We start from the raw sequence: 18,627 nt of genomic DNA, 5'->3' as shown, positions 1-18,627 counted from the left end.
ACTCGTAAAAGAAATGGAAACTACCTGACACCTATCCTTGAGTGAGCTGTGAGATATGCGAAAAGATTTGGGCCATCATTCAGGTGAGCACATTGTCACCTGACTCCTCCGATGCTGGGATAATGGGGCCGGTAGTCTGGAGTTAGAGGGGAAGGAAGCCAAACAACTGGGATCCCTTTCTGGGGAAGGGGGCATTGACAAAGCAATTGGAAAAGGGAGACAAGGTCTCAGCCTCTGGAGGCAACTCCTGTCAGGTGTGAAAGGTACCCCTTCAAGGAAGATACTGTGTTTCTCCTAGGAAAATGGATGACTATGGAGAAAGGTATCCAGTACCTGAGGGACCTAGCCGTGCTTGAGGTGATTTACAGTGACCTAGATGATCAAAAGATCCAGATGAAGCCCAGTGCACATAACCCATGTGGCAGAAGTTTGTACAGAGTGCACCATTGATGCATGGGAACTCATTGGCAGTAATGTCCTGGAAAGATGATGAGGCACCAACGGTGGCGGAGTTGATTGATAAACTCCGGGATTACAAAGCAAATATCTCTTCCTCCCTCGACTCTTTTGTTAAATGACAAAACCCATTTCTGTTTCTAACTTTGCTTTGACTGTTCAAGAGAGTGGGGGAGAGACTGAAGAAATTTCAGTTTCATTACCTAGGTGTCATGGTTTTAGCTGGGATAGAGATAATTTTCTTCACTGCAGCTGGCATAGTGCTGTGCTTTGGACTTAGTATGAAAACAATGTTGAGCTAACACACAGATGTTTTGGTTGTTGCTGGGTAGTGCTTGTACTAGTCAAGGACTTTTCTAGCTTCCCATGCTCTGGCGGGTGCACAAGAGGCCGGGAGGGGAGGGGGCACAGCTAAGAGAGTGGATCCAAACTGGCCAAAGGGATATGCCATATCATCTAACATCATGCCCAGTATGTTAACTGGGAGGAGCTGGCCAGGGGAGGAAGGCAGCAATCGCGGCTTGGGGATGGGCAGCGTCGGTCAGTGGGTGGTGAGTGGTTGTATCGTTTGTGTTTCTGTTTTTTTTTTTCCTTTTTCCCTTTCCCTTTTTGTTATATTATCATTATTATTATTATCACAATCATTATTATCATTATTATTTTAATTATTAAACTGTTCTTATCTCAACCCACAAGGGGTTATTTTTGTGCTTTTGCTCTTCCAATTTTCTCCCCTGTACCATGGAGTGGGGGGAGTGAGCGAGCAGCTGCGTGGTGTTTAGTTGCTGACTGGGGCTGAACCATGACAACTTTGTGCAAAAGTATGTCCTAAACTATGAGAAATTTATATGAATAAAGATGAATAAATTTTACAATATAGAAAGAGTTACATGCAAACAGAGAAGAGAAATAAAAAAATTATATACTTGTTTTCATAATGCAGCCTTCAGCCTTGCAAACACTAGCATTTCTGCCCCCATTGTGTTCTAATTTCTGGATTGCCAAATGACCTCTGCAAACAAAATTTGCAGTGAAGGGAACAAGACCCTGCCCCTCTTTTATGAAACCAGAGGCAGATCTCCAATTTTGTTTAATGAGCTTGATTCTACATTAAGTTTTCTTTAGGGTGCAAGGGTGAAAGAAAGCTATTGGTCTTTATTATATGTGGAAATTACAACAGGGTTCCTTTAACTTACAGATCTGATGTCAAGTTTCTATGGGCTTAAATCCAAGAGGGACTGAAGTGTAATGCTATGAAGAAGGTCCTGAAACATATATGATGCAGCTGGCAGCAAATGAAGAGTGAATGCTGGCAGACATGTCCTAAGTATCACAGGTTAGATAACTGTTCCTGCAACAAAACCCTCTGCAGAAAGGGAACTGCTACAAAAGAAAGAATTTCCCAACTGAGGAACCCTGTGTTCTTTAAATTCATCATTAATTTCTGTCTCAAAGATTAACCTAAAGCCCCAACAATAAGTTTATTTTACTTCAAAATGAGTGAATACAGTCACCAGTACTTCCACCTCAAGGATCCTGGCCATTTGCTTTGACTTACCCGCTTATGAAGACGTTCTGCTTCCTCCTGATATGCAGCAAGCTGTTGCTTCCATTGTTTTACACTGGCAGTGGACTCCAGCAGGGCTGCTGTGAGTTTAGCATTATTACCCTTGAGCGTGGCCAGTTCTGCCTCCCAATGCTTGCTGATTGTCGAACTGCGCAGACAGAATGAAAATGGTCAGAGCCCTCAAATCTCTTCTTTCTCTTTTTTTTTTTAAATCTTAAAATGACTTATAATTTTTTTTTCAAAATATCCAGTAAAAATAGAATTATGGAAAAATCCTATGACTGAATGTTCAATGAGAAACCAAGTGCTTAAATCATCAAAATTTTAAATTTAAAAAATATTAATCAACAGTTTTTTTTTAATATAGATATATCATCATTGGAAAAAAACCTCTATCCTCCCAGTTCAACAGGGTACTTCTTTTTAATAAAATGCTAAGGAAATCCATATCAGCTTCCCAAAAGCAACAGTGTGTAATTCTAAAATATGTATATGATTACTCACCATTTTAATATATACATATTGAGAGTGCTTTTTTAATCTACTACTTTATGAAATATATTGCAAAAAAATTTGTCACTAGCTTGATTAGAGAGCTAATGTAGTGCTTTAGACCCACAGTTTAATTGTCTTAATGCAAATCTTCTATGCCTGAGATATACTTTCTTTATTAAATACCATATTTAATTTCTACTTAAAATACAGAAGTCTTGAATTTCAGCACCGTAATACTGCTAATGTGCCTTTCTTCAGTAATATCAGTAAATAGACCAAAGATCAAGGAGCATAGAGGTATTATTGCTTTATTGCAAAGAGGAAGCTGATAGTGGGGTCTCTTGAAGTAGCCTATGGAGGAATAGTCTTTGCCTACAGTTTATTCTCTGAGGAAACACAGGGCTTTGTTTTTCACAGATAATTTGTCTGCCATCACCCAAAGACCCTATCCTTGTACTCAGTATGCAAGGGAAAAACATCTCAGACACACCTGTGAATGTATTAGTATGCAATTAGTTCATTAATGTTTACTTTTATAATGTCAACAGCATGTGAGGTGCACACCTATATGGAAAATACATATAGACAATAATTCATTTTGTTTAATTAGCTTACTGTTAAAGGCATAATCGAAAATCAATGATCTGTAACTCTGGCCAAAATTATTTTGTATATATGTTTATGGTTAATTACAAGTAATTAGTATAATATAATTATTTATTATAATAAATATATTTTAGAATCATAGAATCATTAAGGTTGGAAAAGACCTCTAGGATCATCAAGTCCAACTGTCAACCCAACAATACCATGCCTCCTAAACCATGCCCTCAAGTGCCACGCCTACATCTCTTTTATATACCTCCAGGGATGGCGACTCCACCACCTCTCTGGGCAGCCTGTTCCAATGCCTGACCACACTTTCAGTAAAGAAATTTTTCCTAATATCCAATCTAAACCTCCCAAGACACAGCTTGAAGCCATTTCCTCTCCTTCTATTGCTAGTAACTTGGGAGAAGAGACCAACACCCACCTCACTACAACCTCCTTTCAGGTAGTTGTAGAGAGAGATAAGGTCTCCCCTCAGCCTCCTCTTCTCCAGACTAAACCACCCCAGTTCCCTCAACCTCTCCTCATAAGACCTGCTCTCCAGACCCTTCACCAGCTTCGTTGCCCTTCTTTGGCCACACTCCAGCACCTCAATGTCCTTCTTGTACTGAGGGGCCCAAAACTGAACACAATATTCGAGGTGTGGCCTCACCAGTGCCGAGTACAGGGGCACGATCACTTCCCTAGTCCTGCTGGCCACACTATTCCTGATACAAGCCAGGATGCTGTTGGCCTTCTTGGCCACCTGGGCACACTGCTGACTCATATTCAGCTGGCTGTCAACGAACACCACCACGTCCTTTTCCACCGGGCAGCTTTCCAGCCACTCTTCCCCAAGCCTCTAGCGTTGCATGGGGTTGTTGTGACCCAAGTGCAGGACCCGGCACTTGGCCTTGTTAAACCTCATACAACTGACCTCGGCCCATCAATTCAGCCTCTCCAGGTCCCTCTGCAGAGCCTTCCTACCCTCAAGCAGATCAACACTCCCGCCCAACTTGGTGCCATCTGCAAACTTACTGAGGGTACACTCAATCCCCTCATCTAGGTCATTGATAAAGATATTAAACAGAACTGGCCCCAACACTGAGCCCTGGGGAACCCCGCTCGTGACTGGCCACCAACTGGATTTAGCTCCATGTTTTATCTTTTATGTTTTTTAATATTGGATTTGCTCCTTAAAATGAATTAATTTAAAAATTGCATTTCTTACTCTATTGTAGTTATGGTTTTAAAGACCTACAGTTGTTACTCAAGAGCACATAAATTCTTTTCTTCAGGTGTCACTGTGATCTGCACTGCAGATGTATGTTGAGCAGTACTGTCTTGGGATAGCAGAAATGAGGAGGAATTCAGCTGAGTAGAGACCGGAGCACTTTCACTACAAAATTTGGCATCTGGTATAGTAACTAAACCATAGGACTTAACAAATATGAAGAGAGCAGAGTCCCTATAGCTGCTGCACAGATTATAAATAATGGCATGCATTGGAAGCAGACCAAGAATCTGGCAGAGTGAGCGTTACCAATGTCAATCAGCTGGTAACAATACATTAGCTGTGCTGGCAGCAAGGAGTGATCCTTTCTGACAGCCTTGCTGGTTAGCCTTACAGAGCAGGTCTTCATGCTTAAGGAAGCAAAGGGGGATTGTGAATGATTTATTCTGTTACAGTAGTATCTGAGAGCTCTAGGGTAGCAGCGTACCTTCTCCACTTTGGAAGTGTAAGGCAAGCATTTGGGTTTATGTAAAACTGGCAAATTTGGGAAGGAATTCTGCACAAGGTCCTTATGAAATCCTCCATAGAAAATAAAGCCACAAAAGTGTTCTTCTACAGTGGCCTTAACAGTCCTGGCTGCAATAATGAAAACTTGAAAATGGTGCTGTGAGAATAAGATGGTAAACTTTAATGGGTTAAAGGGTGCCTTAAGATAGCTCCATAAGCTTCCAATAATGCTGAGGTCCCAGGCTGGAAGGGCAAGATCTCTGCAGCGGCCTATGCTTGCTATTGCTTACACTGGAATGATGTGACTGTCCTCTTAGATGGAGGTGATGACTCTGTTGGCACAGAGGATGAGTACAGCATCCCTCAAGGTATTCCTAAAAGCTCCCAAGAAGCCTCCTCTCTCATTCATGCTGAGAATGAGAGTTAAGCTCCTCACTTCATGGCCTGATTTAGAAGAAATTTTAAACAGGCATTTGGGGAATTTCACCCTTTTTCAGAAATTTCAAAGGCATTTGCTGTGATCATCTATTAAATGTGAAAAATTGCATCATGACAGAAAGGATTTAAACATGATGGTTTTAGAGTTTGTCCTGCTGCTAGTCCAAAGTACCATATGCCCTAGTGTCATGGTTTAGCCCCAGTCAGCAACTAAACACCATGCAGCTGCTTGCTCCCTCCCCTCACCCCTGTGGGATGGGGGAGGGAATCAAAGGAACAAAAGCAAGAAAACTTGTGGGTTGAGATAAGAACAGTTTAAGAATGAAAATAAAATAATAATAGTAATAATGGTAATGATAATAATAATGATAATAATGATGATGATGATAATATAATAAAAAGGAAAATAACAAGAGAGAGAAATGAAGCCCGGGAAAAAAAAAGGAAAAACAACAAAAAAAAACCCACAGGCAATGCAACTGCTCACCATCCACTGACCAATGCTGCTGGTCCCCGAGCCGCGATCGCTGCCTGCCCCCGGCCAGCTCCCCCCAGTTAATATACTAGGCATGACGTCATATGATATGGAATATCCCTTTGGCCAGTTTGGATGCACTCTCTTAGCTGTGCCCCCTCCCGGCTTCTTGTGCACCCAGCAGAACATGGGAAGCTAGAAAAGTCCTTGACTAGTACAACCACTACTTAGCAACAACTAAAACATCGGTGTGTTATCAACACTATTTTCATACTAAGTCCAAAGCACAGCACTATGCCAGCTACAGTGAAGAAAATTATCTCTATCCCAGCTAAAACCATGACACCTAGGTAATGAAACTGAAATTTCTTCAGTCTCTCCCCCACTCTCTTGAACAGTCAAAGCAAAGTTAGAAACAGAAATGGGTTTTGTCATGTAATTATACCTAATTAGGAGTCCTGAAGTAAGTGGGAAGCTGAAGAGCGAGCAGTGGAGCGTATAGCTATCTGGTCCTCTTCCATTCCAGGAAGAGGCAAGAAAGAAGTGTGTTGAGTTGTTCTGCCATTTTAGTCTTCATACAAAGCTGCCTGCTTGTACAGGCCCCATTCAGCCACTCAGACTCTGAACTTATGTGCATGAGGGACAGTCATCTACATTATAAATAATTTAAGTAAAAGACCAGCAAGAGACAGAAAGCTATGGTAAGAATGAAAGCTTTTGTAAGAAGGAAACTTAAGAAACAAAACAAAAATACCTCTTTACAGCTACTATTTATTGTCTTTTTATTTGTAGTTGCGATTAACTGGGCACATGCAAAAGGAAATCTTATTTGATAAATTGGAATTTATTAAAAAAGGGTAAGTCCTCTCAGAGCTATAATCAAGACACAATTACTAGGAAATTGCTCTGAGTTACATATTTTGAATGAGGCCAATGAAAAACTAATTAATATTCAAAGAGATCCTTATCCTTAATCAGAGTATTCAAAAGAATTTTTAGCAAAGGAAGATAGCTCCCCTGGGGAGAGAAGTAGAAACTTTAATGGAGCATGAAAGAGCTGTTCTCCCCTTTGGGATAAGGAATATCTACATGATCTCAGTCGAGTTACATCAGCATAAAACCAGGGAAACATAGCTGTGAATCAGCTCTTTAGATTAGAATAATGTGAACAGCTTAAATGACAAATTTGGTCATAGCAAAAAAGATGGAGGCCCTTGAAGCACATTGTATTTAAAGTGCGGTGACTAATAACAAAGCCAAACACACCTACTGGAAAGTGAGAAAGGCAGCTGAATGGCTGAAATCAGCAGGTGAGAGCATGACTTTTCTGATTCTATTGTTTTCTACAAATGTTGAAGGCTTATCCCACTCCAGGATGTATTGTTTTATTTTGCACACCCCTTTGCTCAACTCAGAGCTACAATGTGCTTGAACACCCAATTCCTATGTCAGTGTAGAAGATAAGAAATGCAGAAGCTTTTTCTGCAAATTTTGGAAGAGGGGTGCTTATGGAGCTATTACAGATTCCTCTTTCAAGGTGTTTCATATATGATCTTTCATTTGCATTTAGCCTTTCAGTTTGACCATGCTCTCAGATTCTGAATCACCCAAAGCACACATGCAGCCTGTGGACAGAAGAGTTGGCTATCCAGTTCTGTTACAGACAGTCCTGTTATTAGGCATCTCTTGTTCTATGCTTTGATCATCAGCTCACTGGGGCAGGGTCCAAATCTTTGCAGACTTGACAGATGAAGCTGACCAAAGAGGTTGAGTAATGGTACAGACTCTTTCCACTATATGGCAGACCACTATGCAATGCAAATAAGTGGCTATATTCTATTTAGATCTACCACCTAAATTCATGTTCTGTATTTTATAATATAGCCTTAATTCATCACAGGGCCCATAGAAACCACCACAACACAAACAGAGACCACCTTTCAATATGAAAAGTTATCACTGAGGAATAGGCTGGAAATTAAATTCTTTTTAAGGAAGGAAAATTCCACAGAAATATTCTCTATGGTAACCCAGCATGGTACTCCTGCAGAAGATAACAAAGCCAGAGAAAAAAAAATGCCTAAGTATGGTGGTGTTTGCTGCTTATTGAAACACTAAGAGCTCTTGAAAGGCACTCCATGGGATGCAGAAGATTGGGTATTAACACAAAATTAATGCTTCAGCTACAGTCCTTATCAATCAGGGATTTAGATCCCAGTCCTGACCCAAGTTAAAGTGGGGAACAGAGAGAAGAGTCACTCTTCTCTACAACAAACAATGAAGTTTCCAAGCTTCTTGTATTGTCCGCTAGTATATGCTGGATGTGTTTACATAGGTGACATTTAAACTCTGTTTCTCATTAAAATGACAGTTAACAACAGTTTTATGCATGTCTTTTATACACTGTATCACACTGCAAATGACCTGTATTTAACCTGAATCATCACAGTAGCACTAAGAAAAACCCTGATTTCTCTGAAGAGACTCAACTTTTATTTTAATTTTACTCTTTTAAAAAGAGCTCATTTTTGTCTTGTCATTTAATTTTATATAGTAAAGAGACAGTAGGTTATCTCTCTTCATGAAGGCCATATAGCATAAACCAAAACTGATAACTCTGTCTTATAACTTCTAGCTCTTTGCAAGAGCAAGCATAGCTAATTAATTTCTAGCCATACAGTTACTTAGAGTCAATAGCCTATATATAAAGCCCAAACTAAACCATCTATGGAGATGTCAGAAATGCTTTGAAAAACAAACAGCAAGTTGCATGAACTATGTGATCACAGTAAACCATATATTGACTGCATAGGTTTGAACAAAACAACTTGCTAGTGAGTTGTGACATTTATCAGTGGATACTGCCACTCATTTTTTTTCTCTCTCAGCTTTTTAAGAGAATGGAATTAATAAATTTGCATCGTTTAAATGAAATCTGAATCCAAGACTAAATTTCTTGCACTATGTTGATCCTAGAGTCAAATTTACTAAAAGGAGGTTAAATGGATGGAAAAAAAGAGAAATTTGATACATGGGAATTCTCTGATACTCTCTATGAACTACAGATTAACACTCAGAGGAAACAGTTCCTATGTAAGTTTCTCTTTCTTCCCTACTGTAAAAATCACTAGTTTTTCTTTAAGAAATAAACCAAACATGGCACCATCCCTTAATTCACTGGTGGTTGCTAGTTCTTATTTACGTAGTCTAGACTTGTGGGATGGATCTAAGTGATCTTAGGTTTCCTTCAGCTTCTTTTCAGAATAATGCATAGGGCAGATGATTTGCGGTTGAACTCGACAGTCTTAAAGGTCTTTCCCAACCTAAATGATTCTATGATTTGGCTCATAAGTCAGCTGGAAGTTAAAAAAATTAACAACTTACAGACCAGGTCTTCCCAATTCAACACTTAATTGAAGCAACAGTTTCAAAGAAGAATATAAAGCTTTGCTCCCCACTTCTCTTCCCTCCAGTTTACAGAACTCATCACAGACCCAATAGGCATGCCAAGAGTATGAAACTGCATGTGAGTTTTGCTAGTTGTGATTTCACAGACAGCAGAACAGATGCTAAGCTCCCATCCTTTCATGAGGCTATGCCTATGTGCCATGGCACCGTTAGAGCACATTTGTTTTCTAACATTGCGAGCTCTATTACACTTCCCCTGGTAAGGCACCTAGACTAGGAAAAGGGTAGGGCAAACAGCATGATGTGAAGATGTTTAAAAACTAGCTTTCCTGAGCTGAATGCTAAGCCCAGCACAAATGATTCCTAAAGTGTTAAAGTAAAATTAAACAAGAATACTATAATCTCTGGAGAGTACAGAAAGAAGGTGCTATACAATCAGTGTTGTAATGTAATTACATTAGTTATAAATTTCAGAGTATTTCCTAAATAAAGAGAACATGTTAAGTCTCAGTCATACGCAGTGATCAGATCACAATTTGTGTATGCAGGAAACTATTTTAGCTAGCCTCTTAAAATTCAGGCCAATTTAATCTGAATGTATTGCCTACCTAAAAAAGCGTTTGGCTTCAGACAGTGAACCCATATCTTATTCCTATACCTATTCTTACCATAGTGAAGGAAAAAAAAACCCTTTTATTTTTTTTTTTCTTTAGCAAACTACAGAGTTGGATAACTTACTACAAGTATGAAGCTCAATTCAGTTTTAGGGTTTTGGTTTGGTTTGGTTTTTTGTCTGAGCCATGTTGTTTAAATAAAATTACTTTCTAATTTCCAATGTGGTCACAGTCTCCCAGAAGAATGGTTTCCACTACTCTAGCTTTAATTTAGAAACAGAACCTTTTGCATTTCATGACAGGAAGACAGAACATCATTATACCGCAGTGCCACAGAGTAAAATCTGCAAAGGCAACAACCTTACAATTGATGTTCTTCAGAATGAATGGACCACTAGTAAAATTTCATTATTGTGTACCTGAGAAAACAGAGTCCTAGACATCCCAAACATTTTATTTCAGCACCTTCATCGAGCTCCAGCTTCCTTCATTTGCCAAATATCTTGAGAGCTGATAAAAAAACCCAAACCTCTTATATTTTACTTCCTTACTGACAAAACTTGATGGCTGTTTGGTGTCACTATGAAATACTTTGATGCTGCTTATGAATTGCCAGTTGTCCACATCTCACCAAATTGCTATTCAGCAGCTTGAATTTATCTCAGCAGAGCCCCCTGTTATATGATCAAAACACTGATCAACACAAACTTCTTTCTGTCTGTACTACAAAATCAGTGGCATCTACAGTGATATTAAAGGAACTCAAAAGATGTGACACTTTAGGTACAGAAAGCTCCCCTAAAGCATAAAGCTGATGTAAAATTACAGATTTTGATCTCCATTTAACTGTATTCCCCATTTTATTCTTCAAGCTAACTCTTCCCTCAGAAAGAAAATATATTAGGTACTTCATATTTTTGACAGACAAAAATATTCCACTTCTGTGTTTATGTGTGCCTGTCCCTAACCTTTACCCATGTCTGCAGGAAGTAGGTCAATGCTATTGAACTTCCACTGCAAGGGGTCTGCCTACCACAATGCAACAGAAAATAATCAACATGACACAATTATTTTCAATAACACAGTTTCTGCAGGTGGAGCCTGAACATTATTTGTGCATTCAAGCACATTCTGAAATGGCTCACAATAAAGCAACTTTGGACTTTTACTTGATCAATGAGCGTTTACTCCAGTCTTCTGGGGGCTTATGCTATCTGGATAGGAACCATCACCTGGAAAGCGGGCTGACTGAATGAAACAGCCCACCAGGGAGCCACAGCAGTGTGACAGCAATGCCGGGGAACGCGACACTGTGTTGCCTCCATAGAAAACAGGAAACACAACTCTGGATCATAATGTTGGCAGGAGGTACAATTTAAGGATGGACCTGGTAAAAAGAGCTTAGTGGATGAAATCCATCTTCCCCAAGTTTAGATGTTTAAAAGTTAAGACAAGTAAGTATCCTCAGATGGCACTTCATCTGACCCATCTTGGGTGCCTATCTAGGAAGAAATGCATTAAGCACAATGGAAACCCCTCAGGCGTAATTTTTTTGGTCCCAGTGTCACATGAATGTGGCAGAATTTGCCAGTTCTGCCCCAGAGGACTCAGGCCACAGCATTCTCCAAAGGAATTACTACCTTAACTAGGTTTACTTGTAAAGCCTACCTCTAAATAAGGGAGAGATCATCAACAACCTTAATTCATCTGACAAAAATGACACACTCCAAAGAGTATCATATTAGTAAGACAGCATGGATCTTTTGGATTAGACTTAAACCCAAGCTTTTTACTTCATGTGAAAATTAAGAGCTCCTGGTCCTTGGTCCTACATCTCTTGCAGGGATACAAAGTCAACCCTCAAAGCATACACAGCTACAACAGTTTATGAAATTCAGTCAGCTCTAATCCAGATAAATTCTGGAAAAAAAAATACAAAAAAAAAACCTTTGGTGAAAGTTATTTCTCGTATAAGGGTTTAAGTTAAATATGAAACAATCCTTTAAAAAATATATTAAGTTAGTACTTGTGCTATGTATTTTTAATAAAGTTTTCTAAACTGCTTTTCTGTTCTTTGTCAAACTTAAGTTTTAAAATATATGTTCTTTCAAGAAGTGGGCAGAGGTAATCCATTTGGCTGAATCCTATCAATAAACATATAAGATCAGCAAATGGCATCATCAAGATCACCATGATTTCTTTGCACCATGCAGACAACTGTATGTTGGCAATGAATGGGAGAAGTCAACAGACACAGTACAATTAATTCCTAAGCCAGGCTCCACATGTGCCTGGGAGTGAAAAATATTCCAGGGGACAGAAGTGTTCACTCAGCTCTATCCAATCATCCTTTCTGTGTAACTGCTGGAGGAGCCCATATCAGCTGCTCAAGGTACAGTTGCTAATTCTGAAGCTTTAACTATGGCATGAGAGGGGTAGCAAAGGAATAGGAGCTATAGCTACCTCCTAAACTCATGCTCTGTCTCTTCTTCCTTTTAACCCAAGCAGAATTTGGCACAGCAGCACATCTATCTCATACCTTCAACAGGAAGAGAATCCATAACTTAAATATTTCTTGCCAGCTATCATAGGCTCTGACTTCCATGGTCATTCCTCTAGGAGAAAGTTATCCAATTGATTAAAAATTTGCTAATTTGTACGTCCATATGGGCTTCGCTAATACAACCTGAGCACTTTGCAAATGGCAAAACACTCCTCCATGGATCTACATAGCATATTTTAGGTGAATCCACAATTAATAATTCACCAAGATTGAAAGTGGAAACACTCCATGACTTGAGAGGTTTGTCACCTTCTAACTCAGGTCAGATGTAATGTAGATTCCCTTGCTTCATATCTAATAATATCCTTATTAATGCCAGCAGGAATAAAATAAATTATTAATTCTTAAGATCAAATAACTGCAGAGGATGGTGATAGCCAGACTGATTTCTGCTTCCAGAGTGTCCCTCTTCTCCAAGGAGAGGGGGCAGTTAAGAAGGGAGTAATACAGAAAAGACTAAAAAGAATATATAGATCCATCAATTGTTTCATCTCCAATGTGAGTTGTTAAAGGATAAAGGTACATTTATTTATATTCTGCTTGGAAGTTTGAAAAAAAAATTAGTTCTACAGTGTTTCAAGAACAGTAACTTTTTAGTCATTAACATTGTCACCATACTTGTATGCTTGTCATTAGGCATTCCAGACAGCAGTGATACTGTAACCACACAGTATATAGATACCCAGTTATAAAATCTTCTATCTATATATACGTGCAGCTTCTCATATGAGAAGTCCATGTTTCTCATTATTCACCACTACACCAGGGACAACACAGAAGGCAAGTAACTTGTTGGTATCAATAAAAGGACTAAATTGGTATCAGTCAGATGCATTCAATGGAGCTTCAGCTTCACTAAAATGTACTTGGCTACAGACTTTTCTTTTTTTTCCTCATTTTTAAAAAAAATGTATTCCTCAAGTACTCCACTGGGTTTGGCCCTGCTGCCAAAAAAAGCTTAATATATATCCTTTCTCTTAAAGAGAATAAAGTGGACAGATGAGGTACAGCAACACAGAGATCATTCAGAAGAGCAGGTGAGCAGGCAAAACAGACACTACACCCATTGTAGGGTGCAGGGGCCAAGTGACTTTGAAACACAAAGTGCCTACATTTGAAAAGAACCACTAACTGAAAGGTTTGGGCTTTTCTTTTTGTTTTGCTGGAGGGTTGTTTTTTTTTTCTTTCAGGTGACTTAATTTTAGCTCCTGTATTCTCAGTGAAGCAGGAAATAATTCCTGATACAGAATCACAGAATGGTTTAGGATGGGAGGGACCTTCAAAGATCATCTAGTTCCAACCCCTCTTCCATGGGCAGGAACATTTTTCACTAGATCAGGTTGCTCAAAGCCCCATCCAACCTGACCTTAAACACTTCCACATCCACAACTTCTTTGGGTAACCTGTTCCAGTGTCTCATATCGCACTCATAAAAAAAAAAAATTGGGTGAAGTTGAGCAATTGAACAATTGGAGATATTTCTTCATTAAAAACACACACTTTAAAATCATTCAAGCATAGGTTTATGTGGGCTTTAAAAGAATAAAGCTGTATTTTTAAAGTATATCATTATGAGTTGTATACTGCTATGAGTTGTAACAGATTTTAATATACCAAAACTGACAAAAAGCCAAGTTTTCACTTGTTTTCTGAGTTTTTTTTTTAAAGCTGTTTTTTTAGCTTGTAGACTTTGAACTCAAAATCGTTCAGTAACAATTCATTTTCCTGTACTTCTAAGGAATATGACAGAGGTATTCTACCATGAATACAATCATGACTACTAAGTTACACTAGTTCATCCATGTTCTGTATACTGATTTTACAAAATAATGTAAAGTTGACAATAAGTGAACCTTGAGATGAGTAAAGTACACAAGAATCAAAATAAGATACTGATGCAGATTGTTCTGCAGCATACTTAAAAGTGATCAGAAGGCCACAAATCTTCAATTCTCTTTAATTTCCTTTCTCTAAAACTGTGTAAACTTTTCAATAATTTATATGTGGATGGGAATATGTACCCTGAAACCCAAGTCTAGACTGTTCTCCAGTTTCATAGAACCAGATTATGACTACAGAGTCCATTTAAAGACAGAAAATAATAAATGAACAAGTCTGGAGAAATTTCTGCAGCATTTGTCTAACAAAATAAGCGTTATATTTTGTGTTGGTAAAGGTAAGTGGACAAAGTCTTGCACTTGAAATGAAGCAGCTACATACCAGCTATGAGGAGCTTTTAATCTTCTAACATTATACTTTTGACTGGCTGTTGGGGCGTAATTTGAAGAGGTCCATTTTCGGAGAGGCAAAGCATGTGTGTGTGCAGATGGGTGCAAACTGTGTGATACTCTTACCTGCAGAACAGACTGCCATAGGAAATTCTTGTTATGAATAGTCAAAATTCCAGACTCTCAAGAAAGCCCCCCATCTCCTCATCAAGAATTAATCCCAAACTGAAGGTATGAGCATGAATTTTTCACATTATCTAGGTCATGAGATACTTTCACACATCAACTTCCCTAACCAACCAGGATGAGACAGTGAAGTTTGAGCAATCAAGACTTTGTGAAAAATATGTTCATATTTGTTCTGCAAAGCATCTCCTCTGCCTTTGCTTTTCACAAAAGGCTTCTCTTTTCAAGGTCATGACTGTTAGAAGATTCACTCGAGACTCGGGGGATGAATAGCTATGTGGGGTTTTTTTTTCCTGGCAACTTCAGATTATCAGTTATTGGCTTTCTGTTTCTGTAGAAGATTTGTTTTTAAATGGGTGGCTGAAAAATATCTGTAAGTATGCACTGAGGCTTCCAATACAAACAAGGCATGACATTTGTACTTTCAAAGTATTAAGTCTTTCCACAGATTATTTTAAGATATAAAAAACAATTCCACAAAGTGGCTATTGCCTCTCAAAAATTTTCACTGTGCTTTTACTGGAGAACAGTGCATTGAGACCTGTAGCATTTCTTTGGTGTCTGTTCTCTTTGATCCTAATGACACTTCTCAGTTTTGAAAAAAATGTGCAAGAGGTTTCTGTTATAGTTGGAAATGCTGACCTAACTTCAGCAAAATTTACCCAGAGAGATCTCTGGTGTATTAAAGACAACACACCTTGGACTCCTTCATGGTGTCTGGGGAAAGTTCAGTTTGTAGCTTATCCCTGCTTACTGGTTGAAAGGTTTCCTATGATGACTTTCAGCAATGACAAAGACACTGAAAGATGGAAGTATGAGTGAAGAAAACATGAGGTATCAACCATCTACATAAGATCTCCTATAACTATCATTTTATTTCTTCTTGAAAAGCTCTTGTTTGAGCTTAGAACTAACAAAATGTAAAATATTCAAAATAATATATGTACAAATCATCCCATAAAAGAAACCTCACAGACACTGCTGACAAATTTAAACAAGCATACACACCTGGTATCAAAATACACACTAGAAAAAGTTCATTATTCAACTAAATTACTAGGAAAATCTAGAATAGAGTAGGTCCTCCGCCAATGCCTAAAGATGACAACAAAAAGTCACTGTGTGCTAAGAGTAGACTCCTAAAAGGAATAACACATTTCAGAAAACTGTATTATTGAAAATACCTAACAAAATTAATGATTGTGAATTAATGGATGCAACAGCAAAAAAAAAAACCACACCACAGTACACCCCACAGAATCTGATTTAGTGTTAAGTATCACATGCCCCAATTTATAGAGGCAACGTTTATAGTTGCTGAAGTTTTAACACACAATCTTTTAATGTCATCCATATTTTTGATTGGTTGAACACAAGGGATATATTCTTTCAGAAAATGAAAGTTCTTTCCTTAGCAAGACAGTTCCTTTTTTTTTTCATTTTTACTATGCTTTTTAAAATTCTTATGCATGTGATTAAAGGAGGAAAAAAATATGTTACAAGTTGCATCTTTTTAATATAAATTGCATAAGGATTATATTCTAAGAACATACTTGACAGGTATGTTAGAAGAGTGCTCACTTGTCCATGAGGATGGTATTTATATATTCTAATTTCAAGCACCCAGCTCACATCTTCTACATCACCCCTTGGAGTTCTCACTAAATAAACAGCAGGAAGTAGGTAACGTGCTCCAAACTAGAACTTCTTTAGATGCACAAAGGAGATGGTGATATTACTCTAAGTGTATTTTTAGTTTTGGCCCTCATCCATTCCCCAAGCCATTAAAATTAGCTTTATCAATTGCAGAGTTGCTTCATTTTAAAGAGATAAGCAACGCATACACCATGACCATTCTTCTAATAGCAGATATGAGGCCTCTCCACCTCTCCTTCCATTACTAGAGATATCTTATGAAAATGTTACAGTATGAGCTGTATTATGCTGTGTTTGACAATACTGGTTTAAAAACATGTAATGGTTTACTATGTACTCCAGAGATTCCCTACAGAATTTTCAGAAATTGTCACAATCAGGAAAATCAGACACATGAAAAAATTTACACGAACACAAGATTTCCCTTTCAAATTAATAGTTTAGTAGCAAGAACTTTTATTTTGAAGGATAGCCTATTTGAGCTAAAGCCCATCAGCTTAGGCAAAAGTGCAGGGGTGCTGGAAGCAGTAAGAATTAGGTCAAGGAGGGAGGGGAGAACAATCTCTTCAGTGTGCTTCTTCCTGGGGCCACCAGGCTCTTACTGGTGGAGCACAAGAGGCAGAACAGCACAGCTAGGACCTTCACAACATCAAACAAATGTTGGTTGAAGTGAAGTCAAGACCTACTTCTAAGTTGCTATGTTAACCAGTTCTTTGCTTACACTGTCAGAGGAAACATATCACCTTTGAGTTACTTCTCTTAGTGAATTTACCAGAGGTCCTCCAGTGTGCACAGTCACAGTTCATTATAGTACTGTGCAAAGTGAAGACAGTTATTGCCTTTCATGTTATAGAGAAACCTTTTTAAAAAGCCTAGTTTTATCATGCTCCATTCTAGGAGGTTTTGAAAACCCAACTGGATAAAGCTTAGAGCAGCCTGGTTTGATCTCATAGCTGACCTTATCTGAGTGGAAGCTTGGATTAGAGACTTCCTGAGCTTCCTGTCAACATGAAATTATCCTGTCATCACGCTAAAGAGCATTCAAAAACAAGAATTAAAAAAAAAGAGTAATACACACCCCCAGAAATACTTGGTAAGGAAGCTATGCATAACACTATAAAGAACATTCAAGTACTAGGATTTGAGTATAAATTCAAATTACAAAATGCCACAAAAATTATTAACTCAAAACTTTTCTTTAAAGCCAAATTAACAGATCAGCATGATTCACAAAGTATCTTTACTGCAACATAAGTAAAATATTTAAGCTTCTAGAAGTAAGTAGTTGCAATAAAGTGAAAAATCTGCTAAACAGATTTCTGCATAAAACTTAATGAAAACTCAGTGAAGGAACATGAGCTAGCAGCAAGATTTTGGGGTTTTTATTTGATATTACAGCATTGGATTTACTTGCAGCATTATTAAATGGTAAGCTATCTGGACAATAAAATAACTAATATATAAACATCACAAAATAAATCCATTTTCACTAAGGCAATGAGTCAAAATTTAATATTAAAAACTTTTTTTGAATACAAAAATAGGAATTTTAATGACCAAGCAACAAACACACACATATATATTGTCTAATCAAAACATTATGCAATAGAAATTCCAAGTTTCATTAAATTTAGATGGAACATCTTTACGTATTACATGAAAAAATGAGGTAAAAGGTACAAGTCACAGTTGACAGAAAGTTGAAGACTTTCAAGATTTGTCCCAGAAGAATCCTCTTATTTTACGTTTTGTTTCTGAAAGTGTTTTATCCCAGTTTCATGAGGTGCCAAAAATGGAATAAAACTTGTTATAAACAAATGTATTCTCTTCAAAGGCAAAAGAGCAAAATCACCAGTTACCAAAAAGTCCCAAACAGCAGTTGCAGAGCTCACCAGACACACTATTCAACTTTAATATTTGAATTATATTCTAAGGCTAAATAAGGTCAGTATGGTATTTCTTTGGGCTCATTCAGGCCATCAGGAATTGTATATTATGCACTAGCAGGATTAAAACTTACATTTAAAAGACAGGTGCAGTCACATTGGAAATAGTTACAAATTTTTTAACAATATTTTTCTCCAAACACCTTTTTATGGTCAACTTTTTTTAGATGGGGAGGGAAGAAAATCACATTTTAAAGAATGCGAAAAATATTTTTAAAGAAAGGAAGATGTCTGAGGAAACTAAGATTTAGTTAAGAAAATACACA

At 38.0% G+C, this 18,627-nt stretch overlaps 1 protein-coding gene across 3 annotated transcripts in view; it reads right to left on the bottom strand.

Annotated features, from left to right (window-relative positions):
* LOC104041491 (homer protein homolog 1) overlaps nt 1–18,627 on the bottom strand; it is a 124,683-nt gene that overhangs the window by 25,196 nt on the left and 80,860 nt on the right. For all 3 annotated transcript variants that reach the window (XM_064439925.1, XM_064439927.1, XM_064439928.1), the window contains exon 6: nt 2,015–2,171. In XM_064439925.1, coding sequence (XP_064295995.1) covers nt 2,015–2,171 — 157 coding nt within the window. The remainder of the gene's footprint in view (nt 1–2,014; nt 2,172–18,627) is intronic.

The sequence above is a fragment of the Phalacrocorax carbo genome (assembly GCF_963921805.1).
Source record: "Phalacrocorax carbo chromosome W unlocalized genomic scaffold, bPhaCar2.1 SUPER_W_unloc_3, whole genome shotgun sequence".
In the NCBI taxonomy this organism is placed as follows: Eukaryota; Metazoa; Chordata; class Aves; order Suliformes; family Phalacrocoracidae; genus Phalacrocorax; species Phalacrocorax carbo.
This window is presented reverse-complemented; position numbering and strand designations above follow the sequence as displayed.